Below are 23,941 nucleotides of genomic sequence, written 5' to 3'. Positions count from 1 at the left end.
GTGAGGCTGCAGTAAGCCCTGATTGCATAGCTGCACTCCAATATGGGCAATAAAGTGAGATACTGTCTCAAAGGAAAAAAAGGCATTTATAGCTATGAATTTTCCTTCAAGCACTGCTTTAGCTGCATTCCGTAAATTTTAAACATTTTTATTCATGTTGTAGTATTTTCTAATTTTCCTTTGGATTTCTTCTTTGAATCATTCATTGACTATTTAGGAGTATGTTGTTTAATTTCCACATACTTCATGTATTTGTGAGTTTCCCATGTTTGTTTCCCAAATTTCTAATTTCATTATATTGTCCTCAGAGAATATACTTTGTATTATTTGAGTCCTTTTAAGTTAATTGAGGTTTGTTTTATTACCTGGCATATGGTCTTTCCTGGAGAATGTTCCATGTGCGCTTAAGAATAATGTGGCCCTGGCATGGTGGCTTATGCCTGTAATCCCAGCACTTTGGGATGCTGAGGTGGGAGGATCTCTTTAGCTCAGAAGTTTGAGATGAACCTGGACGATATAGTGAGACACCATCTCTACAAAAAATACAAAAAAATTAGCTGGGGTGGGCATGTCTGTACTCCAAGCTACTTGGGAGGCTGAGGTGGGAGGATAACCTGAGCCTGGAAAATTGAGGCTACAGTGAGCTGTGATCATGGTTCTCCACTCCAGGCCGGTTGACGGAGTGAGATCCCATCTCAAAAAAATATATATATAAATAAAAAATATGTGTATTCTCTGGTTGTAGGGTACAGTCTTCTGTAGATGAGTGTTAGGTTTAGGGGTATAGAGTGCAGTGTTCTGTACATGGGGGTTAGGTCTAGGTGGTTGGTAGTGTTGTGTTCTGTAGTTGTAAGGTGCAGTGTTCTGTAGATGGGTGTTAGGCCTAGGTGGTGTAGGGTGCAATGTCCTGTAGATGGGTGTTAAGTCTAGGTGGTTGTAGGGTGCGGTGTCCTGTAGATGGGTGTTAGGTCTAGGTGGTGTGGGGTGTAGTGTCCTGTAGATGGGTGTTAAGTCTAAGTGGTTGTAGGGTGCAGTGTCCTGTAGATGGGTGTTAAGTCTAAGTGGTTGTAGGGTGCAGTGTCCTGTAGATGGGTGTTAGGTCTAGGTGGTATAGTGTGCAGTGTTCTGTAGATGGGTGTTAGGTCTAGGTGGTGTGGGGTGCAGTGTCCTGTAGATGGGTAAGTCTAGGTGGTTGTAGGGTGCAGTGCTGTATAGATTGGTGTTGGGTCTAGGTGGTATAGGGTGCAGTGGTCTATAGATGGGTGTTAGGTCTAGATGGTGGAGGGTGTGGTGTCCTGTAGATGGATTTTAGGTCTAGGTGATACAGGGCACAGTTTTCTGTAGATAGGTGTTAGGTCTAGGGGTGTAGGGTGCAGTGTTCTCTAGGTGGATGTTAGGCCTAGGTGTGTAGGGTGCAGTGTTCCGTACATGAGTGTTAGGTCTAGGGGTGTAGAGTGCAGTGTTCTATAGATGGGTGTTAGGTCTAGGGGTGTAGGGTGCAGTGTTCTGCAGATGTGTGTTAGGTCCGGGTGGGGTAGGGTAGTGTTTTGTAGATGGGTGTTAGGTCTAGGTGGTTGTAGGATGCAGTATTCTGTAGATGGGTGTGTGATGTAGATGGGTGTTAAGCCTAGGTGGTGTAGGGTGTGGTGTTCTGTAGATGGGTATCAGGTCTAGGTGGTGTAGGATGCAGTGTCTATAGGTGGGTGTTAGGTCTAGGTGGTGTAGGGTGCAGTGTTCTGTAGATGGGTGTTAGGTCTAGGTGGCGTAGGGTGCAGTGTTCTGTAGATGGGCGTCAGGTCTAGGTGGTGTAGGGTATGGTGTTCTGTAGATGGGTGTTAGGTCTAGGTGGTGTAGGGTGCGGTGTTCTGTAGATGGGTGTCAGATCTAGGTGATGTAAGGTGCAGTGTCTATAGATGGGTGTTAGGGCTAGGTGGTGTAGGGTACAGTGTCTGTAGATGGGTGTTAGGTCTAGGTGGTATAGTGTACAGTGTTCTGTGGGTTGGTGTTAGGTCTAGGTGGTATAGTGTGCAGTGTTCTGTAGATGGGTGTTAGGTCTAAGGGTGTAGGGTGCAGTTTTCTGTAGATGTGTGTTAGGTCTGGGTGGGGTAGGGTAGTGTTCTGTAGATGGGTATTAGGTCTAGATGGTTGTAGGATGCAGTATTCTATAGATGGGTGTGTGATGTAGGTGGGTGTTAAGTCTAGGTGGTGTAGGGTGCAGTGTTCTGTAGATGGGTGTTAGGTCTAGGTGGTGTAGGGTGCAGTGTTCTGTAGATGGGTGTTAGGTCTAGGTGGTGTAGGGTGCATTATTCTGTAGATGGATGTTAGGTCTAGGTGGTGTAGGGTGCACTGTTCTGTAGATGGGTGTCAGATCTAGGTGGTGTAGGGTGCAGTGTTCTGTAGATGGATGTTAGGTCTAGGTGGTGTAGGATGCAGTGTCTATAGGTGGGTGTTAGGTCTAGGTGATGTAGGTGCAGTGTTCTGTAGATGGGTGTTAGGTCTAGGTGGTATAGTGTGCAGTGTTCTATAGATGGGTGTTAGGTCTAGGTGGTGTAGGGTGGTCCTCTGCAGATTGGTTTTAGGTCTAGGTGGTTTTAGTGCGTTCAAGTCTTAGGTTTTACTATGGATTTTCTGCCTACTTCTATCCATTATAGAAAGTGGGAATTGAAGTCCAACTACGTCTGTTGAGTTGTCTCCTCCCTTTATTTCTGTCAGCCTTTGCTTCCTGTATTTTGGTGCTCTACTTTTTTCCTATATGTTTAGAACTTTTACTTCTTTCTGATGGAGTAACCTTTTTACAATTATAAAGTATCCTGCTTTAGTAGGAAATAGTGTCTTAGACCCAGACAATCTTGGTTCCCAAGCCCATGCTCTGATGCCTGTACCAACTGCCCTGTCCCTGAAGGTGTGTCCTCTGTATTTCTCTACCTCCTGTATCCTCATTCATTTTGGACTCACCTAAGTCATCTTTGTCAACTTGGTCTTCCTGTCCTGGATCTTGATAAGACCAGCAGAAATTTTATTCCCTACTCTGAGGAAGTCCTCAGCCCTTCCTTAGATGCCTGTAGATTCCTAAAAGTTCCCATTCTCCATCATCTTGGCCTTTGGGGCCTGCTTGCCTACAGCATACCTGGTGCTGTGTAGTTGCTATGGCTTGAATGTGCCCCAAGAGCGACGTTCATGTGTTGTAAACTTAATCCCCAATGTAGTAGTGTTGAGAGATGGGACCTTTCAGAGGCTCTGCCCTCATGAATGGATTAATGCTGTTACCACAGCGGCGGATTCCTGATAAAAGGTGAGTTCAGCACCCTCTTGCCTTCTCTCCTGTGTACTCTCTCACCATGTGAGACCTTCCACCATGAGATGAGGCAGCAAGAAGGTCCTCACAGATGTAATTCCTTGATCTTGGACTTCCCACCCTCCGGAACTGTGAGCCAAATACACTCTGTTCATAATAAATTACCAGTGTCAGGTATTCTATCACAGAAGCACAAAATTGACTAAGTTGGTAGTTTTCACAATTCTGTTTCCCCTTCATCTCTGCCAGGCTCCCCTTAGACTCCCCAGTAACTAAACCTTGGTAACACAAGTGAAGTGAGCCCTTTACAATGGGAGGGTGAGAGGAAAGGTACAGAAACACAGAGGTCAGGTTCCTTTTCTCCATCCTTGGGCATCCTCTGGGCCCTGGCTTTATAAGGTTTGACTTAATCCCACCACTACCCAGCCTCCTGTCACTGTCTCCTGCTCCGGGCTCTGCTCACCTCTTCCCTCCATTTCCCAGCCCTCCTTTCCTCTCTTTCCTCTCTGGAGCAAAAACACCTCTCTCCCTCTGCCTCCAGTAGAGCCATTTAATGGCTGCTTTTGTTGTCTTTGTTTCTTTGGCCCCTCAAGGGTCAGGTGTTAATTGTCTTCCTTGGTCAACCCATAGTAATTTAGTAAGAGGGATATGGAGGCAGTTAGATAAAACTTACCACCTGGCTTCCCATGCTGCCTTTTTTTTTTTTTTTTTGAGACAGGGTCTCACCGTGTCACCCAGGCTGGAGTACAGTGTGGTGCGATCTCAGCTCACCGCAACCTCCATCTCCTGGGTTCAAAAGATTTTCACCTCGGCCTCCCGAGTAGCTGGGATTACAGGTGTGCACCTCTGTACCCAGCTATTTCATGCTGGCTTTCTTATTCCAACTTTCTACTGTGATTGGGTGAAATATTTTATTTATTTATTTAAAGACAGGGTCTGACTCGGTCGCCCAGGCTGGAGTGCATTGGCGTGATCAAGGTCCACTGTAACCTCAGCCTCCTTGCTTAAGCAATTCTCTGGCCTCAGCTGCATGAGTAGCTTGGACTACTATTGGCATTTCCTGGACGTTTTGATGACTGGTGGGAGAATAATTTTTTTTTTTTTTTTTTTGAAATGAGTCTTCCTATGTTGTCTAGGCTGGTTTTGAACTCCTGACCTTAAGTGATCCTTGTGCCTCAGCCTCCTGAGCTGGGATTATAGGCAGGAGCCATCACACATGTCAGGAGCAGAATATTTGAAGTCAGGACTTCTCCAGAAGAATATCAGAGATTTGTGATTCTGAGGGAACTGTCAAACCTGAGGCCCAGGCAGGGCTCACAGTAAGTCAGTGGTTCCTCAGGCTTCTGCCTTGGGATCTGTCTCGACTCCGGTGGGCCCTGAGGTGGGTGTACACTGGGACATCCCCAACTTCCCTGAGCCTAACTTCCTATCCGGGAAATGGGTAGCAGCACTGTCTCTTCCTGAGGCTATCGTGAGAGAGAAGTGACAGAATGCGGCCGGGCGCGGTGGCTCACGCCTGTAATCCCAGCACTTTGGGAGGCCGAGGCGGGTGGATCACGAGGTCAAGAGATCGAGACCATCCTGGTCAACATGGTAAAACCGTCTCTATTAAAAATACAAAAAATTAGCTGGGCATGGTGGCTTGTGCCTGTAATCCCAGCTACTCGGGAGGCTGAGGCAGGAGAATTGCCTGAAGCCAGGAGGCGGAGGTTGCGGTGAGCCGAGATCGCGCCATTGCACTCCAGCCTGGGTAACAAGAGTGAAACTCCATCTCAAAAAAAAAAAAAAAAAAAGAAGTGACAGACTGCTCCTGCCATATTCTGCCAAATGCTTGGCAAGCAGTACAGAAAGTTACAGAAAAAAAGCACCTTCACTTTTCACATTTGATGACTTTCCTACAATTATATGTTTCTTTTTTAAAATTAATTTTTTTGAGACAGGGTTTCACTTTGTTGCTTAGGCTGGAGTGCAGTGCTCAGTCTCAGCTCCCAGGCTCAGGTGATCCTTCCACCTTAGCCTCCAGAGTACCTGGCAACAAGCTCATTCTACCATGCCCTGCTAATTTTTTTTTTTTTTTTTTGAGACGGAGTCTCACTCTGTCGCCAGGTGCCAGGCTGGAGTGCAGTGGTGCCATCTCAGCTCACTGCAACCTCCGCCTTCCGGGTTCAAGCAATTCTGCTGCCTCAGCCTCCTGAGTAGTTGGAGTCCCAAAGTGCGCACCACCACGCCCAGCTAACTTTTGTATTTTAGTGGAGACGGGGTTTCATTATGTTGGCTAGGATGGTCTTGATCTCTTGACCTCGTGATCCACCCGCCTCATCCTCCCAAAGTACTGGTATTACAGGCGTGAGCCACTGTGCCCAGCCATGTCCCGCTAATTTTTGTATTTTTCGTGGAGACACGGTTTTACCAAATAGCCCAGGCTGCGTTTAAACCCCTGAGCTTAAGGAACCTACCCACCTCACCTTCCCAAACTGCTGAGATTACAGGCATGAGCCACTATGCCTGGTTGGTCTGATATATTTCACAAATCAGTGTGTGTATATAGCCAGATATGGTGATGCATGTGCCTGTAATCCTAGCTACTCTGGAGGCTTAAGCATGAGAATCGCTTGAGCGTGGGATGTAGAGGTTGCAGTGAGCTGAGATCTCACCACTGCACTTCAGCCTGGATGGCAGAGTAAGACTCCATCTCAAAAAAAAAAAAAAAGACCAGGTGAGGTGGCTCTTGCTTGTAATCCTAGCACTTTGGGAGGCTGAGGCAGGTGGATCACCTGAGGTCAGGAGTTTGAGACCAGCCTGACCAACATGGTGAAACCCCATCTCTACTAAAAATACAAAAATTAGCTGGGCATGATGACACATATCTGTAATCCCAGCTACTCAGGAGGCTGAGTCAGAAGAGTAGCTTGAACCTGGGAAGTGGAGGTTGCTGTAAGCCAAGATTGTGCCACTGCACTCCACCCTGCACAGTAGGAGCAAGACTCCATAAAAAAAACAAACAAACAAACAAAAAAAAAAACTGTGTGTGTTTATGAGAAAGACTAGCTTCTGTAGTAAGTCAAATTGATAGTAAGAGACTATTGCCGGGCGCGGTGGCTCAAGCCTGTAATCCCAGTACTTTGGGAGGCCGAGGCGGGTGGATCACGAGGTCAAGAGATCGAGACCATCCTGGTTAACATGGTGAAACCCCGTCTCTACTAAAAAATACAAAAAAAATAGCTGGGCATGGTGGTGCGTGCCTGTAATCCCACCTACTTGGGAGGCTGAGGCAGGAGAATTGCTTGAACCCAGGAGGAGGAGGTTGCGGTGAGCCGAGAGCGTGCCATTGCACTCCAGCCTGGGTAACAAAAGTGAAACTCTGTCTCAAAAAAAAAAAAAAAAAAAAAAAAAAGAGACTATTTATTTTTTCCATGGAAAAAATGGGGCCTTTTGTGTTGCCCAGGCTGGTCTTGAACTCCTGGCCTCAAGCAATCTTTCCCCCTCAGTCTTCCAAAGTGCTAGTGTTACCGGCATGATCCACTGCACCTGGCCAAATTATATGGTTTTTTAAAAGCCTCACACAGCTATGGGACAAGGACAAACCAATAGTAAAGAAAAGGAAATTCGGCTGGGCGCGGTGGCTCAAGCCTGTAATCCCAGCACTTTGGGAGGCCGAGACGGGTGGATCACGAGGTCGAGAGATCGAGACCATCCTGGTCAACATGGTGAAACCCCGTCTCTACTAAAAATACAAAAAACTAGCTGGGCGTGGTGGCGCGTGCCTGTAATCCCAGCTACTCAGGAGGCTGAGGCAGGAGAATTGCCTGAACCCAGGAGGCGGAGGTTGTGGTGAGCCGAGATCGTGCCATTGCACTCCAGCCTGGGTAACAAGAGCGAAACTCCCTCTCAAAAAAAAAAAGAAAAGGAAATTCAACAATAGTAAATGGTTAAACTTAATCAGACATCACATTGAAGTTGACCAATAGCTTCCATACTCAGTGAATTTATACTCTTAGTTCACTGGGTTGTAAGTTTACTTTCTCATCACCCCAGATGGAGACATTTTGCAGCTCATCATTTGAATAAATAGTGTCGGTTAGGGTCCAAGTACGAAGGCCAGGTGTGATGGCTTACACCTGTTAACCCAGCACTTTGGGAGAATGAGGTGGGCGAATCACTTGAGCCCAGGAGTTTGTGACCAGGATGGGCAAGATGGCAAAAATATAAAAATGAGTTGGGCATAGTGATGCCTGCCTGCAGTCTCAGCTACTCAGGAGGCTGAGGTGGGAGAATCACTTGAGCTTGGGTGGTCAAGGCTGCAGTGAGCCGTGATTATGCTACTGCATTCCAGTCTGAGCAATACAGATGTCTCAAGAAGAAAGAAGGGAAAAAAATATAGTGAAAAAAATTAAAAAAAGAAGGAAAAAAAAAAAGTCAAAGTATTATGTGCCTGATAGTTCCCCTTTAACTAAAGTGGATTCCTTTCTTAAAGGCAGAGTTAGATCTGACTTTTCATTTCCTTTTTTTTTTTTTTTTTTTATTTGAGACAGAGTCTCTCTCTGTTCTTTCTCTGTTGCCCAGGCTGGAGTGCAGTGGCACAATCCTGGCTTACTGTAACCTCCACCTCCCAGGTTCAAGCAATTCTCCTGCCTCAGCCTCCCTAGTAGTTGAGATTACAGGTGTGCACTAGCATGTTCAGCTAATTTTTGTATTTTTAGTAGAGACATGGTTTCATTCTGTTGGCCAAGCTGGTCTCCAACTCCTGACCCCAAGTGATCTTGGTCTCCCAAGTGCCAGGCACTGCAGCCAGCCTCATTTTTCTTTCTCAAAGGTGAGGAATGCTTATAATTCTGTTTCTGAGGGTCTCTATTCTTAGAGCAGGAGAAGCTGTTGGAGGTGTTTGACCACGGTAGTAATGTGGTCAGATAGACTTGGAAAGCACAACCTGAAATGGCCCTGTGGAGGGTGGAGGAGAGGATCAGGATGGCCAATTAAGAGGCCATTGGAGGTCATGTAGCTGTGTGCTTGAAATTTATGCATTTTTCCATATGTAAATTATGCTTCAGGGTTTTTTTTCTTTTTTTCTTTTTTGGAGAGTCAGAGTTTCACTGTGTTGCCCAGGTTGGTTTTGAACTTCTGAGCTTAAGTGGTTGCCCACCTTGGCCTCCCAAAGTTCTGGGTTAACAGACGTGCATCACCGTGCCTGGCTTTTTTTTTTTTTTTTTTTTTTTTTTTTGAGACAGTCTTGCTCTGTTACCCAGGCTGGAGTATGGTGGTGCGATCTCCACTCACTGCAACCTCTGCCTCCTGGGTTCAAGTGATTCTCTTTCCTCAGCCACCTGAGTAGCTGGGATTACAGGCATGTGCCACCATACCCAGCTAATTTTTGTATTTTTAGTAGAGACGGGATTTTACCATGTTGGCCAGGCTGGTCTGGAACTCCTGACCTCAAGTGACCTGCCCATCCCAGCCTTCCAAAGTGCTGGGATTACAGGGGTGAGCCATCATGCCTGACCCTCTCTACCATCTTACAACATGCCCATATTGTGGATGGAAGAGAATGGTGCAAAGTGGGGCCCTTGGGTACCCCAGGTCTGATTTAGGGTCTTGAGGGCTCCATAGGCCTGGGGCTGCTGGTCCCTTGAGATTGCTTGCTAGCATCTTACAGATGGGGGGACGTTACAGGTGCTGAAGAGGCCACCAGCGTCTGGGAAAGCAGACAGGGCCAGGAATTCTGAGCATCGTGGCCTAAATTCACTGGGTGATCTTGGTCTCCCCCTAGTGGTGAAGTGTGGCAACATCATATCCGACAGGAAAAGGTTTTGTAGCTTTGTACCAGATTTTGTTGGTATGTTTACTTTTGCTGCAGGTGCTGGGTAGGATTTCTCTAGTATATTTTTGCACTGTGGCTTGCTTTTTAGTTGCTCTTATTTGCTTGGATGCATTTCTCGTACTTGCTTTACACTATTACATTTACTGAATGGGGCTTCACTTGCCAGCAAATCCTATGTGTTTTGTTATTATATACACGTTGAACATCCCTGATCTGAAAATCCAAATTTTGGAAATGTTCTAAAACTTGAAATGTTTTGAGTACCAGCATGGTGCCACGAGTGGAATATTCCATACTTCACCACATGGGATGGTCACAGTCACAACTTTGTGTTGTGCACAGAATGGTTAAAAATATTATATAGCAGCCTGGGCAACATGGTGAAACCCCATCTCTACAAAAAAATTAAAAAATTAGCTGGGTGTGGTTATGCACACCTGTAGTCCCAGTTACTTGTGGGAGGTGAGGCAGGAGGATTGCTTGAGCCCAGGAGGTCCAGGCTCCAGTGAGGCATGATCGTACCCTACTCCATTCTGGGTGACCAAGTGAGACCCTCTCTAATATATAAATAAAAAAAAAAGCTCGGCACAGTGGCTCATGCCTGTAATCCCAGCACTTTGGGAGGCTGAGGCAGGTGGATCATGAGGTCAGGAGTCGAGACCAGACTGACCAATGTGGTGAAACCTTGTCTCTACTAAAAATACAAAAAATTAGCTGGGCGTGGTGGCGCATGCCTGTAATTCCAGCTACTTGGGAGGCTGAGGCAGGAGAGTCGCTTGAATTCGGGAGGTGGAAGTTGCAGTGAGCCAAGATCATGCCACTGCACTCCAGTCTGGGTGACAGAGCGAGAGACTCCATCTCAAAAAAAAAAAAAAAAGCTCTTGCTACTCCAGATGTGCTGGAACCAATAAATATACAGGAAGCATGAAAAAGCAAGGTATTATGACATCCTCACAGGATCACAAATTCTCAGCAATAGATCCTAATCCCCCCCAGAACACACACACACACACACACACACACACACACACACACACCAAAATTACTTTCAGGATAGGTGTATTATGTGTATGCAGACATTCCAAAATCTGAGAAATCCATACCTAAAACACCAGGTCTCAAGCATTTTGGATAAAGGACACTCAATCTGTATCACAATTCACTGATGTCATTTTTTCTTAGCTTTTGAGATTCTGTCCTTTCCAGAGCTTATGATTTCCTACTAGGATCCTCTGAACTATATTTACGTAATCAAAATGTTTTCTATCAAACTACTATGGGGTCACATTCAGTGTATTTTAAAATTCATTTGGCTGGGCATGGTGGCTCAGGCCTGTAATCCTTGCACTTTGGGAGGCAGAGGCAGGTGGATTGCTTGAACCCAGGAGTTCGAGACCAGCCTGGCCAACATGGTGAAACCCTGTCTCTACTAAAAATACAAAAATTAGCTGGGCATGGCCAGGCGTGGTGGCTCACGCTTGTAATCCCAGCAGTTTGAAAGGCCAACATGGGCGGATCATGAGGTCAGGAGTTTGAGACCACCCTGGCCAACATAGTGAAACCTCATCTCTACTAAAAAGACAAAAATTAGCCGGGTATGGTGGCTTGCACCTGTAGTCCCAGCTGTTTGGGAGGCTTGAGGCAAGAGAATTGTTTGAACCTAGGAGGCAGAGGTTGTGGTGAGCTGAGATTGTGCCCCTACACTCCAGCCTGGCAACAGAGCGAGAGACTCCGTCTCAAAAGAAAAAAAAAATTAGCTTGGCATGGTGGCATGTACCTGTAGTTCCAGCTACTCTGGAGGCTGAGGTGGGAGGATGACTTGAGCTAAGAAAGTCAAATCTGCCGTGAGCTGTGATTGTACCACTGCAATCCAGCCTGGGCAACAGAGCAAGACTTTGTCTTTAAAAAGAAAAGAAAGCCGGGTGAGGTGGCTAAAGCCCGTAATCCCAGCACTTTGGAAGGCTGAAGTGGGTGGATCACCTGAGGTTGGGAGTTCGAGACCATCCTGACCAACGTGGAGAAACCCTGTCTCTACTGAAAATCAAATTTAGGCGGGCATAGTGGCTCATGCCTGTAATCCCAGCTACTCAGGAGGCTGAGGCAGGAGAATCACTTGAACTCGGGAGGCGGAGGTTGCGGTGAGCCAAGAGTGCACCATTGCACTCCAGCCTGAGCAACAAGAGTAAAACTTTGTCTCAAATAAATAAATTAATTTAATTAAATAAAAAGAAAATACTGAGAAGAAAAAAACAATAAAAATAACAATACCACCAAAAAACAATACATTAAGGCCAGGCATAGTGGATCACACCTGTAATCCCAGCACTTTGGGAGGCCAAGGAGGGTGGATCACCTGAGGTCAGGAGTTTGAGACCAGCCTGATCAATATGGTGAAACCCAGTCTCTACTAAAAATACAAAAATTAGCCAGCTACTCTGGAGGCTGAGGGAGGAGAATCTCTTGAACTCAGGAGGTGGAGGTTACAGTGAACTGAGATCATGCCACTGCACTCCAGCCTGGGTTACAGAGTGAGGCTCCATCTCAAAAAAGAACAAAGGCTGGGTGTGGTGGCTCAAGCCTGCAATCCCAGCACTTTGGGAGGCCGAGGTGGGCGGATCACGAGGTCAAGAGATGGAGACCATCTTGGCCAACATGATGAAACCCTGTCTCTACTAAAAATACAAAACTTAGCCAGGTGTGGTGGCACATGCCTGTAGTCCCAGCTACTTGGGAGGCTGAGGCAGGAAATCGCTTGAACCTGGGAGGCAGAGGTTGCAGTGAGCCAAGCTCACACCACTGCACTCCAGCCTGGTGACAGAGCCAGACTCTGTCTCAAAAAAAAAAAAAAAAACAGCAACAAAATACTTTCATGGACTCTGTTTTTTCCCCCATCTATCTATCTTTCATTTTTTGTTGATTTATTTATACAGTTTTAGTGACATATAAAAATATTTATATATTTTTAGAGTCTCCCACTGTCACCCAGGCTGGCGTGCGGTGGTGCAATCATAGCTCAACATAGCCTTGAACTTCTGGTCTTTAGTGATCCTCCCACCTCAGCCTCTTTTTTTTTTTTTGAGATGGAATCTCACTCTGTTGCCCAGGCTGGAGTGCAGTGGTGCAATCTCAGCTCACTGCAACCTGCACCTCCCAGGTTCAAGCGATTCTTTTGCCTCACCTTCCTGAGTAGCTAGGAGTACAGGTGTGTATCACCATGCCTGGCTAATTTTTGCATTTTTATTGGAGACAGATTTCACCATTTTGGCCAGGCTGGTCTTGAACTTCTCACCTCAAGTGGTCTGCCCGCCTTGGCCTCCCAAAGTTCTGGGATTACAGACGTGAGCCAGTGTGCCTGGCCTGATTCTCTGTTTTGTTTGTGGTTCTTGACCAAGCTGTTTCTCGTATCTGGCAACAGTGGTTTTATGATCTCTTTATTTATCTCTATCAGGATGGTGGAGGGTCTGTTTTCTATCTTGAGAGAGAAGACAGAAAACCTGATTTGTTAGTTTTTTTTGGTCCTTATTTCATGTGTTTGTGATCTCAGGTCTGTTAAGGAAACATTGAAAGGAGAAAGCCTGTTGAGATGTGGATAAGTGAGTTTTTGTTTATTTTGGTTTAACTTGACATATGAATGAATTGTAGAACTGAAGCTTCAAGTGTCTGTGTCTATATGAATTTGAAATATTTTTCTACCTCCATAGTATATCAAATTAAATTATAATATCTCTTAAATTTTAAGATCTAGGCTGGTCACTATGGCGCACACCTGTAATCCCTGCACTTTGGGAGGCTGTGGTGGGTGGATCACCTGAAGTCAGGAGTTTGAGACCAGCCTGACCAACATAGTGAAACCCCATCTCTACTAAAAATATAAAATTAGCTGAGCATGGTGGTGCATGCCTGTAATCCCAGCTACCTTGGAGGCTGAGGCAGGAGAATCACTTGAACTTGGGAGGTGGAGTTAGAGTGAGCTGAGATCACCCTACTGCACTCCATCCTGGGTGACAGAGGAAACTGTGTCAAAAAAAATTTTAAGATTTATTCGGATTCTTTTATAGAGCCTAATGAGGTGCCAGCAAGATAAGGAAACACAAAAATTTTCAGAAAATAAATGGAAGTTCTTATGTTTTAAAAGTGCTAGCCTTTGGAGGAATTAAAAAAAGGAAACTTGTCAGATGCGGTGGTGTGTGCTTGTGGTCTTAGCTACTCAGGAGGTTGAGGCAGGAGAAGCACTTGAAGCCAAGAGTCTGAGGCCATCCTGGGCAACAAAGCGAGATCCCATCTCTACCAAAAATTTAAACATTGACTAGATGTGGTGGCACATGCCTGTAATCCTAGCACTTTGGGAGGCTGAGGCAGGTGGAGTCAGGAGTTTGAGGCCAGCCTGGCCAACATGGTGAAACCTTGTCTCTACCAAAAATACAAAAAATTATCCGGGCATGGTCGTGGGTGCCTGTGGTCCCAGCTACTCGGGAGGCTGAGGCAGGAGAATTGCTTGAACTTCGGAGATGGAGGTTGCAGTGAGCTAAGATCACACCATTGCACTCCAGCTTGGACAATAAGAGTGAAATGCTATCTCAAAAAAGAAAAACCGAAGGCCGGGCGTGGTGGCTCAAGCCTGTAATCCCAGCACTTTGGGAGGCCGAGGCGGGTGGATCACGAGGTCAAGAGATGGAGACCATCCTGGTCAACATGGTGAAACCCCATCTCTACTAAAAAGACAAAAAAATATTAGCTGGGCATGGTGGCGTGTGCTTGTAATCCCAGCTACTCAGGAGGCTGAGGCAGGAGAATTGCCTGAACCCAGGAGGCGGAGGTTGCAGTGAGCCGAGATCGCGCCATTGCACTCCAGCCTGGGTAACAAGAGCGAAACTCCATCTCAAAAAAAAAAAAAGAAAAAAGAAAAACCACAAAAATTTAAAAATGAAGGCCAGGTGTGGTGGCTCACACTTGTAGTCTTAGCACTTTGGGAGGTTGAGGCAAAAGGATTGCTTGAGCCCAGGAGTTTGAGAGCAGCCTGGGCAACATTGTGAGACCCTGTCTCTACAAGAAAATAAAAAATTAGTCAGGCATGGTGGTACAGCTCTGTAGTACTAGCTGCTCAGGAGGCTGAGGTTTGAGAATTGCTTGAGTCTAGGCTGCAAGGATCTGTGATCACACCACTGCACTCCAGCCTGGGCAAGAGAGAGACCCAGTCTCAAAAGGCTAGAAAAATACTAGGAAAAAAAATAGAAAATTTTATAGTCTTAACAATGATGTTGAACATGTAAAAACGTATTTGCTGAGTATTTAAAATGTGTTTATGAAGTGTATGTATTTCTTCTCAGATTCCTTTTCATGTTACCATTTCTTCCTACCGCGTTGTCTTTTTCTGATTCAGTTATTGAAGCTTTAAGAGATTAGTGTTAAGTCTTGTTTTGTTAAATATGCTGCAGATATTTCCTCCCAGTATGCATTTGGCTTTTAACTTTGCTATGGTTTCTTTAACCCTACAAAAAGAATTTTGACTTCATGCATTTAAATCCATGAGTCCTTTCCTTTGTGGCTTCTGGGTTTTGTGTGACTTAGAAAGTTCTGGGGGTCTTTACTGTTGGCCTGCTGGTGCTGCGGGTCCTGCCCTGTCCTGCCCTGCCCAGAGCACGGTCCTCTTCCCTTCCTGTGGGTCCCAGTAGCCCCAGGCCAGTTCTGAAGCCAGTGAGGCTGGACTGGTCCTGACCGCTTCCTGTTTGAATATGAGCTCTTCTGTCTTGGGGTAGAAGGGGTGGGCTGTGACAGAATTGCACACTGGGGCTTGGCCTCTAGATGACATGTCCTTGCCTCCTTCTAGAAAGGCCTTTGGTGCTGCAGTGGCTCTGCTGAGATGACCTTATGACCCTGGTGTTAGGCATGTGTGGCCAGTGACCTGGGACACGCTGAGACCCCCCCCCCCAGCACCCTCAGGTTGGCAGCATCGAATGAGGGGCCAGGTTGAGCATCATGCAGGGCTGTGTGTGTAGTTGGAGGCCCGCAGTCTGTGGCCAGGGGCGAGGCTGTGGTTGGGGCCTGCCCCTTCTGGAGTTGAGATCAGGGACTTTTGGGGCTCTGTTTGGAGCCAGGATGAGGAGTTTCACCCAGGCTCTGAGCAGGGCCTGGCGTTAAGGCCTGCAGGAGGTTAGGGCCTCCTGGTCAGACGCGGGGTCTCCTGGTGCTCAGCTCCCCCTTGGCACTGATCTGGGATCTTTGCTGAGTGCTGCAGCTGCCTGCACTGGGTGCCCTCTGGAGAAGTCCTCAGGACCAAGCTGGGTCCACTCGCTGGGGTCAAGTGGGGTGGGTCCAGTCCTCACTCTGCCCCAGGCCCAGTGGGTGACCCAGGCAGTCCCTGCCCCTCTGGGCTCTCTGCTCAGTCATTCAATCGCTCTTTCTACCCCTCAGGCTTCAGGCACTGACAGTGTCCCCATCATCCACTAGTAGCAGGGGTCCCTGCCCTGCCTGCTTTATGTACACAGGGATATGGAAAGCTGCAGCGGCCGCACTGCTGGTCCTGGGGCTGACCTCGCCCACCAGCTGCTCAGGGCTGGGAAACCCCTTGTTCCCACCTCCAACCCTGAGCTGCTGGGATGCCCGCCTCATTACTATTCCTGGAGCCCCCCTGTTCTTCGGGGACCCAGAGCTCTAGTCCTGAGGGCTTTGTGGCCTGACCTCTGCCCAACCAGAGGCCTGGAACCCTCCATGGGATTGGACATGGTGAGTCCCATGGTCTTCCCTTTCCCACAAGCCCTGAGAAGGCCACCAGTCCCATTCCCTCTGTCCCCTGTCCCCGGCTGATCTCAGCTGAGCACAGAGCCCCCACACTAGAGACTCTGGTCCCCAGAGGCTTTGGGGACTGTATGGCTGGAGGACACCCAGCCTTCCCCAGGCCAGGGTGGGAGGAGCAGGGCAGTATTTGGGATGGCAGGAGAGGGTGGGAGGGGGTTTCAGGCCCGGGGTCCCCTTATTTTACCCAAACCACAGACACACAGACCGGAAGCAGTGCTCAGCCCTCTATTGGAGATTCTGCCTCCTTTGGGGCAGATGTCCATGCTGCCCGAGACTCCTGAGCATGCTCCCATGGCAGGTGGCATGCTCTGGGTGGGTGTGCAGCAGTGGCCGGTCAGGGTGTAGGGAGGGGACCTTGGTGAGCTTCTGTTTGTGTGGGGATGCCCGTGAAGTAGTGTTGATCCCAGGACTCAGGGCCCCTTCCTCCTCAGGGAGCAGCCCGGGAATGGGCCTTTCCTCTGTGCCTCCAGGTCCTACCCTCCAGCCCATGTCCCCAGAAGGTGGTCTTTCCTTGGAGGGGTCAGACTCCAGCCCAGGGCTCTGGGGTTACGGTGGGAACACTTGCCTCAGCCCAGCACGTGCATCTCCTGGCCTGTTTCCTCCATGGGAGCTGGGACCCTAGCCCCTCAAAGGGGGGATCCCTGAGCGAGGGTCATGGGCAAGGAGCTGGAATGGATGAGTGTGTGTGGGGAGGGGTGACTGGCAGGGGCCAGGGTGTCAGGGGGCTGGGTGGCCTAGTCGTCTTTGTCTTTGGCACCATGTTTGAGGATGCGGGTGAACTCCACATAGTTGAAGTTGCCTTTCTTGTCAATGGGTGCCTCCCGGTACATCTCGTCCACTTCCTCATCTGTGAAGCGATCACCCATGGTGGTCAGCAGCTCCCGGAGGTGGTCCTCATGGATGAAACCTGAGGGCAGGGGCAGGGTGGGTGAGAACAGGGACTTGGGCTGGGACACATATGGCACCCCTATCCCTCAGCCCCCTGGCAGCTCTTGCAGACCTAGAGGGGCTAGGAAGATAGTCTTCGTTGCTGGTCAGTCTGAGGAATGGGGATGTGCGTGGAGAGCTTGCCAGGGTCCCAGGGGGAGGTGTTGTGCAGTGGGACTGTCTCCAAGGTGTCACTCGGGGAACGTGGGACTGTGACACAGTGGGTGCTGGGTACACCCTGTTGTAAACGTGAGCTTTGGAGTTCCACTGCCTGAGTTGAAATGCTGATTCCTGTTCTCCCTAACTGTGTGACTTTGGACAAGGTCCTTAACCCCTGTTTAATCTAGAAAATGGGGATGAAAGTATGCCATGCTGGTGAGGGACTGTGAAGGTGGTTAGGAAAACTCTTTGAATATGCTTCAGCCCCGTGTGGCCCATGGCAATGGCCATCATCACCCTGACATGCCCTTGGGAAAAATGAGCCAAGGGACAGAATGTCCGCTAGGAGATCTGAGGATGGGAGCCAGTTTCTGTACCTTGTTGGCAAGAAAGGCAGGAAATGGTTTGATCTCTGGAAGGATCTAAAGCAGATGGAAAATGTGCACTGGGCCAGCAGGAGAGATCAAGAAGGCAGCAGCCTTGGTGGCCATGGGCTGTTCTGGCCTAGCCTTTGCAGCGAGAATAAGGAGGTGGCCTGGCTTTCATAGTTCTGGTAACAGAACCTGGGAAATGGGTGATATCTGTTCTTGCCCTTAGAGGCAGAGGCATGGAATGCCTGGGTTGGGCCTGGCCCCACTTGTGTGCAGGGTGGTGATAGGGGCACCACGAACCTGAGGCTTCCTCGTCGAAGCAGGCAAAGGCATTGCGGATCACGTCCTCGGGGTCCGTGCCGTTGAGCTTCTCCCCAAACATGGTGAGGAACATGGTGAAGTTGATGGGCCCTGGGGCCTCGCTCATCATGCCCTCCAGGTATTCGTCTGTCGGGTTCTTCCCTGTGGAGGGTAGGGTGTTCCAGCCAGTGGTCCTGGGCCCTTTGTCCCCAGCTGGGGCAACTCCCACCCCTGTCCACCCTGCCCTTCAAGGCTCTGTGTGAGACTGGAGGTGGTGAGTTTTGTGAACTATAAAGCATGGCACCAGGGCAGCCACAGCAGTGGGGCTGGGAGCCCCTGGTTGCTTCCAGGTTCCCTCCTGTGGCCTGGATGTCAGCAGTTGGCAGTGCTCACTAATCTTTGATAAAAACGACCCTCTGCAGACTGATCACTGTGGCTGGTACACCACGTACCTTATTGCATTTAACTTCCACAAGCCCGTGAGGTCTGCACTCTTACCTCCACTTCACAGGTATGGAACCTGAGGCACAGAGAGGCCAGGCGACTTGTCCAGGGTCAGACAGGAAGTAAGGAGGGGACTTGAGTAGACCTGGCATTTGAACCCAGGCAGACTAACCCCAAAGTCCAGACACAGGGCTTTGCTGTCACACAGGCCTGGGTTTGGGTCCCAGCTGTGCACCTTGATTTCCCCCATCTCTTAGGGGAACTGTGAAGACGAGTAAGACAGTAGTTGCAAAAGGCTCATAACAATGCCTGGCACAGGCCTGCGGACTCTGGAACCAACTGCTGGGTTTCTGTTGCAGCCCCACTACTGGGTAGCTGTGTGATGTTGGGTAAATTACTTAGCTACTCTGAGCCTCAGTTTCCTTGTTTGCAGAGTAGGAATGATAATTGCATTTGTTCAGTAGGATTGCTTTGAGATTTAAGATAATACCTGCAGAGTTTATTATTATTAATTTGCTGCTCTTGTTTTTAACTTGAAGATGAAGCCATGACTCATTTGCAGACCCACTGATAGGAGCTACAAACACGAGCCATGTTTCTCTGGGTAGACATTCAGGGCTGTCATCAAGTTTCAGGGGTTCAGAGGAATGGGTGCAGGGTGCGGCTTTGGAAATAGGAAGTTTTCATGTCCCTGAGCCTCAGGCACTCTGCTGTATTCTCCTGGGATGGTCAGGGAGGCTGAGGCTCAAGAGGAGTCCCTCCATGAAGTTGGGAAGGCCCCAGATAAAAACCCTGGAATTGACTTCCTGCCAGGTGGCCTCCTTGGGGAGGGACCCTTCAAGCGAGCCTGGCCTGAAGCCGGGAGAGGTTTGGTGCTCAGGGTAGGGGCAGTGTGCTGTCAGGTCTCCTGCTCAGGACTACCTGGTCCTCCTGCTCCATGCCTTGTAGGTAAACATCAGGGCCATGGCCTCCTTTCACAGAAAGAGAAACGTGCACAGGACTGTACTAGGGACTGACTCCCTGGCCCCAAAGCTCGAGGCTTGACTGTCATGGGGCTGTGTCCTCTGGTCCTGGACTCTCCCTCCCCTAGGCAGTGTATGGTCTGAAAGCTGTCACCTGGGATGAAGGGTGCACAGGAGCTGGGCTGATAGTGGCTGGCTGTGGCCGGCGCTTTGGGAGGCATGTTGGGGCAGGCCCGTGGGCTAGAGCATGGTCTCAGAAGGCCTTACCTCTGGGCCTGTGTTTCATCATCTGCAATAGAGCATGGCACTTGACTTTTGTACCCTTTTAGTTCTAAGGTCCTGATCCTGGGGATGTCACTGGGACCAGAGAGGCTGTGAGAGGCTATGGGTGACCTCTAAAGGAGGGGAGCTGGTCTGCCCCCCCAACCCGGCTTCGGTTTCCCGTCTGTGCAGTGGACAGCCTGCAGTTCACACTTTTATTTAGATGCTGACCCTTTCTTTAAATGAAATGATACCTGGCAGCCCAGTGTACAGATCAGCCTAAGACAGGCCCACTGTGGAGTCAGGCTCTCTAGGTTCAGACCCTGTGCTGGACCTCAGGTCAGTGCCTGACCTGCTCTGTGCCTCAGTTTCCCTGTTAAACAGACGAAGTAATGACAACTCTTCTCTAAGATGGACACCATGTGTCTCACTACACAGGAGATGCCCTGTAAATGCCTGAGCCCCGCCCCATCTCACCCAGCGAGGCCAGCATGTCGTGCAGGTCCTCCTTGTCAATGAAGCCATCACGGTTCTGGTCGATCATGTTGAAAGCCTCCTTAAACTCCTGGATCTGGGACTGGTCAAACATTGCAAAGACATTGGATGTGGCCCGCTGTGGCCGCTTCTTGGTGGTCTTGGCTTTGGCCCGCTTGCTGGACATCTTGGCTTCAGGTGGGTGGGTTTCCCTGCAGGAAGGGGTGGAAGTCAGGGTGACCCTGTGCCTCTGGGCCGGGGAATCTTCCTGCTTCCTCCAGACTGGCTTTTAGCATTTGGGCCTGGCATTCAAGGCTGCCCACGGATCTGGGGCTCCCACCACCCAGTTCTTCACAAAAGCAGACAAATGTGGGCTGTGTGATTCTGAACAAACTTCCTCTATCTCTTTGAGCCTGAGAGTCCTCATTTGGGACTAGGGGCCTGAGGGGAGTGCCCAGCAGTAGGGACGAACTGACCCAAGAGCCCCTGGATCAGTGCCGGCCATGGAGTCAGCAATTTTGGCTGTGACTGTTTGGGTAAAACACTTAGGATTGGGCTTGGTGCCAGCCATTACCATGCTTTATCTCCTTTAATCCTTAATAGCATTTGTACTATCCCTCTCTCTTTCCAAGTGACAAAGTGGGTCCACCTGTGGGAGTCCGTGAGGGCTCTCTGGGGCTGCCGTCCGGGTTCCCTGGCCCCGCCGGAAGGAGCTGCATTAGCAGTCCAGCATTCCTGCCGTTCCTCACCCTCCCGCTCCATCCCTCCGCTGCCCGCCTGAGGTTCTAGGAGGCTCTGGGCAATCAACCCCCTGCCTGTCAACCTCAGGGAGTCTGACTAGCCCCCTGGGTGGGGTGGTCATAGACTGATCCTGGGTCCCTCCTTGTTCTGACTCCCCAGTGCTTATCGGGGTATGAGGCTTGCTTGGACTTAGAACCCCAGCTTCTTCACCCTTGTTTAGACCTGGCTTCTTAGCCTCCAGCCGGCCTCTTTTGTCCCATATAAGACCCTGACTTACATCTGTCACTTTGAAGCCCTTGAAGGTTCCTGCTGCTTCTCAGAGGAAGTCTGGACCTCTCATGCTGGCATTCAGGGCCCTGTGTGAGTCCCTTCTGGCCTTTCTGACAGCCCTCATGGCATCCCTCCTGTGATCTGTGATCCTGCCCTGCTGACCTCTGCGGTTCCCAGGACACTCCCAGACTTTCCTCTGTGGTCCCTCCTCCTGTGTGCTCTTTCTTCTCCAGCCCAGTTCTTGAGATCCCGCCTTGGGGAGCTATTCTCTTCACCCTTGCTTCCACAGTAAACATCTAAAGATCTCTCTCCCTCATGGGCCAGCATAGATCCCCCAGTTTATACCAATCCCAGGCCACAGTAGGGCTAATAGATGCTTGTTTGATGAATTACTATATGAAGGCAACTGTGGCAGTCTGCTGTTTCCACTGTACAGATGGGGAAACTGAGGCCAGGCCTGAGATTCTTTCCCTGAACACTTGTCATGGCTTGGGGGGATATGCACCTGAAGACCCAGTGCCTCCTTCCCTTGGCTGGGGCAGTGGACCTGGCTGAAGTCTCAGGACTGCGGCCCCTCTTCCCTCTGCCCCAGCCCCTGGGTCCAGGGCCTCCAGGAAGCCTGCTCTGTCTGTTGTTCACCCCAGGCTGTGTGGCTGTGACTTGAGCTGTTTCCAGGCCTTCATCCCATGACTCTGTTCAAGTCATTCTCAGTCCTTGGCCTTTGAGATCTTCAACCCTGGACTGGGATCCTCGCCAGCCCCAGCTGGTCCCCAGGGCCATCACTGCCTGTAGTCACAAGACAGTGGCTGCCCACGTCCCACGGACCTACACACCGAGCCCTCAGTGTTTCTTGCATGGTTCAGAAAGGTAGAAGCCTTTCTTACCCATGACCTGGAAGGGAGTGCCATTGTCCCCAGATTCTGGCCCCTCCTCTCTTGTGGTTTGGATGGGCCCAGTCCTTCCCTGAGTCCAGTGTTCTCTGGAACTTTTGACTTGTGGTGGCCACAGAAGGCTGCGTGCAGAGGGGCAGTGCACTGTGGCCAACAGAGGCTGTGATGGCCATCACTGTCCCACCACACTTGTCCGGTGGAGCTCTAAGGCAGGCATGGCCAGGCCACCTACAGCTGGGTCTGATCCCAGCTGGGCCCCTCTGCCTTTATGGCCACCTGGTCTGCACTTTCTGCCATGGTGTGGCTGGGAGCACTGTTCTTGAGTGTTTGCACAAGGCCACCATGTCTACCCCAGCAATCGTGGGAAGTGGTGCGCAGAGAGGGGGTGCCTCCCATGGTGCAGTTAGAAAAACAGGCCCCAGAAGGGGAGTGGAGTGCCCATGAGAGGGGAAGAAGCCACCTGCAGGCCAGGACTCCTGGGCTAGGTTTGTGTCAGTGGGGAACAAACTTGGTCCCTGGTGCCTTTGAGGCTCGAACAAAACAGGGAGCACCTGTCCTCAGGCGGGCCTGTGGCAGCGGAGCGGCAAAGAGCTCTGTGTGATCAGAGGCACCTTCTGGGCCTGGTGGAGGGGCCAGGGTCAGGCATGGGCAAGGGTCAGGCATAGGCAGGGCCTTTAGCTCTGGGGCCATCGCTTCCCCCTTCAGGGGCCCTAGACACCAGGAATCAGTACTGATACTTGGCCTGGCTGTGACTAGATGCCACGTCCCCCATCCTGGTTTCCAGATTCCCACCATAGCAGCAAAGGCTGAGCTGAAGCCAGCACAGGGCAGTGCCCCCATGACCTCCAGTGTGTGGAGCTGGGCAGGCCAGATGCCTCCCTCTTGAGTGCACCTTATCTGAGGCTCCTCTTTAGAGCAGCTGGAGGGCTGGGAAGAGCAGGGATCGCGTTCTCCCAGCCCAGAGTCCTCGTCCTGCCGCCCCCAGGGGTGAGTCCATCAGGGCTCTTGGCAGACCTTCCCCACTCACAGGTGAGATGACCCAGAGAGGGGAAGCCCAGGTCCACACATATAGCACGGGCTGTGTTGGGAGGGCCCCCGGTCTTCGTCCCCCTCTCCTCTCCCAGGGTGTGGGGATGGGAGATGGGGATGCGGATGCTCTGGGGGGCATGGAGTCCCACAGGGCTGTTCTCCATCAGTGACACACATGGCTCTACTGGGTCCGGGACACTGGCAATCGCAACCCCCTCCCCGGCTCCCCTGAGGTCTGGCGTCTCTAGCTCCTCAGCAAAGGGGCAGAGCCTGGACAGTGTCCTTCCCTTGCCTTAGGACCACTGCTTCCCAGCGGCCAGAACAGCCTTCCTGGTGCCCGGCCTCTGGCCAGAGTCCCTGTCGGCCCCCAGCAAACTCGTAGCCCCACACCCTACCACATCCCGGTCCGTGGGGCCCGCCTCTGCCCCCGGGACAGCCGGGTCGGGCCCGGGCCACCTCTCATCTCCAGCCCTGGGCCATCAGGCCCGTCCTCAAGACCCCCGGGCCCCGGCTCCCACCTGGTACGGAGAAGGCGCTCAGGCTCGCTGGATGCGTGGACCTGGGCCGGCCGTGGGATCGGGACTCGGGGCAGGGGCGGGGTGCGGCGGCCCGGCCTTACAAGGCAGAAGAATGTGCGAGGGGCGGGGCCGCGGGGCGGGGTGGGCGGCCCTAGGCTGCGTTCGGCCTTATTTGGCCTCGGCCCACGGGCTGGCAGGCAGGGGCACTCTGGGGTGAGCCCCCCTTCCTTGCTGTGCCTGCCCGGGATGCACCGAGGTCCTTGTAGGGAGGGGAGGTGATGGATGAGTAGGCAATGGGGGTGGGGGAGTGGGGTTTCGCTCTGGGCTGCCCCTTCCCCTCCAGCGAGGCAAGCAGAACGTCCAGGGCCGCTTCCCCAGAGGCTTCCAGCTCACGCGGGCCGTGGGAGCTCAGCTTCCTCTGGCGGGGAATGGTTCTCGGCGGGCGGGGAGCAGAGGAGATGGGGGGGGCCAGGGACCCCGAAGCCCGATGACTCGCTCTGTCCACATCAGCGGCCGCCTGCCAGAACGGGGCTAAAGGAACTGGTTTTGTGGAGGGAAACATGATGAACAAGCAGCTCCGCAGCGTGGGGCCTGGGCGGGGGAGCTGTCTGCGAGGTGCCCTGGGCAGTGACATTTGGGCAGACAGATGCGAGGCTGCACCCTGCCATGAGGGCTTCAGGGCTCAGAGTT

The 23,941-nt window shown here is 50.7% G+C and overlaps 1 protein-coding gene and 1 long non-coding RNA gene across 6 annotated transcripts in view; one reads left to right on the top strand and one right to left on the bottom strand.

The window, feature by feature from the left end:
• LOC104652021 (uncharacterized) overlaps positions 1–23,941 on the top strand; it is a 107,230-nt gene that overhangs the window by 48,605 nt on the left and 34,684 nt on the right. The window lies entirely within an intron of this gene.
• Positions 16,116–23,359, bottom strand: MYL9 (myosin light chain 9). Its single transcript, XM_003932011.4, has 4 exons — positions 23,252–23,359; positions 19,807–20,015; positions 17,663–17,824; positions 16,116–16,812 (listed from the first exon to the last, which is right to left on the bottom strand). Exons 2-4 carry the CDS (start codon positions 19,988–19,990, stop codon positions 16,640–16,642), a joined length of 519 nt encoding a protein of 172 aa, XP_003932060.1. The 5' UTR covers positions 19,991–20,015; positions 23,252–23,359; the 3' UTR covers positions 16,116–16,639.

This window comes from Saimiri boliviensis, chromosome 9 (assembly GCF_048565385.1).
Source record: "Saimiri boliviensis isolate mSaiBol1 chromosome 9, mSaiBol1.pri, whole genome shotgun sequence".
Lineage (NCBI taxonomy): Eukaryota > Metazoa > Chordata > Mammalia > Primates > Cebidae > Saimiri > Saimiri boliviensis.
This window is presented reverse-complemented; position numbering and strand designations above follow the sequence as displayed.

Coding starts and splice junctions, on each gene's coding strand:
- MYL9 (XM_003932011.4), bottom strand. CDS start 19,990: ATGTCCAGCAAGCGGGCCAAAGCCAAGACCACCAAGAAGCGGCCACAG. Junction 17,825..19,806: donor CGACATGCTGGCCTCGCTGG/GTGAGATGGGGC, acceptor TACCCTCCACAG/GGAAGAACCCGACAGACGAA. Junction 16,813..17,662: donor CTTCGACGAGGAAGCCTCAG/GTTCGTGGTGCC, acceptor CCCTGCCCTCAG/GTTTCATCCATGAGGACCAC.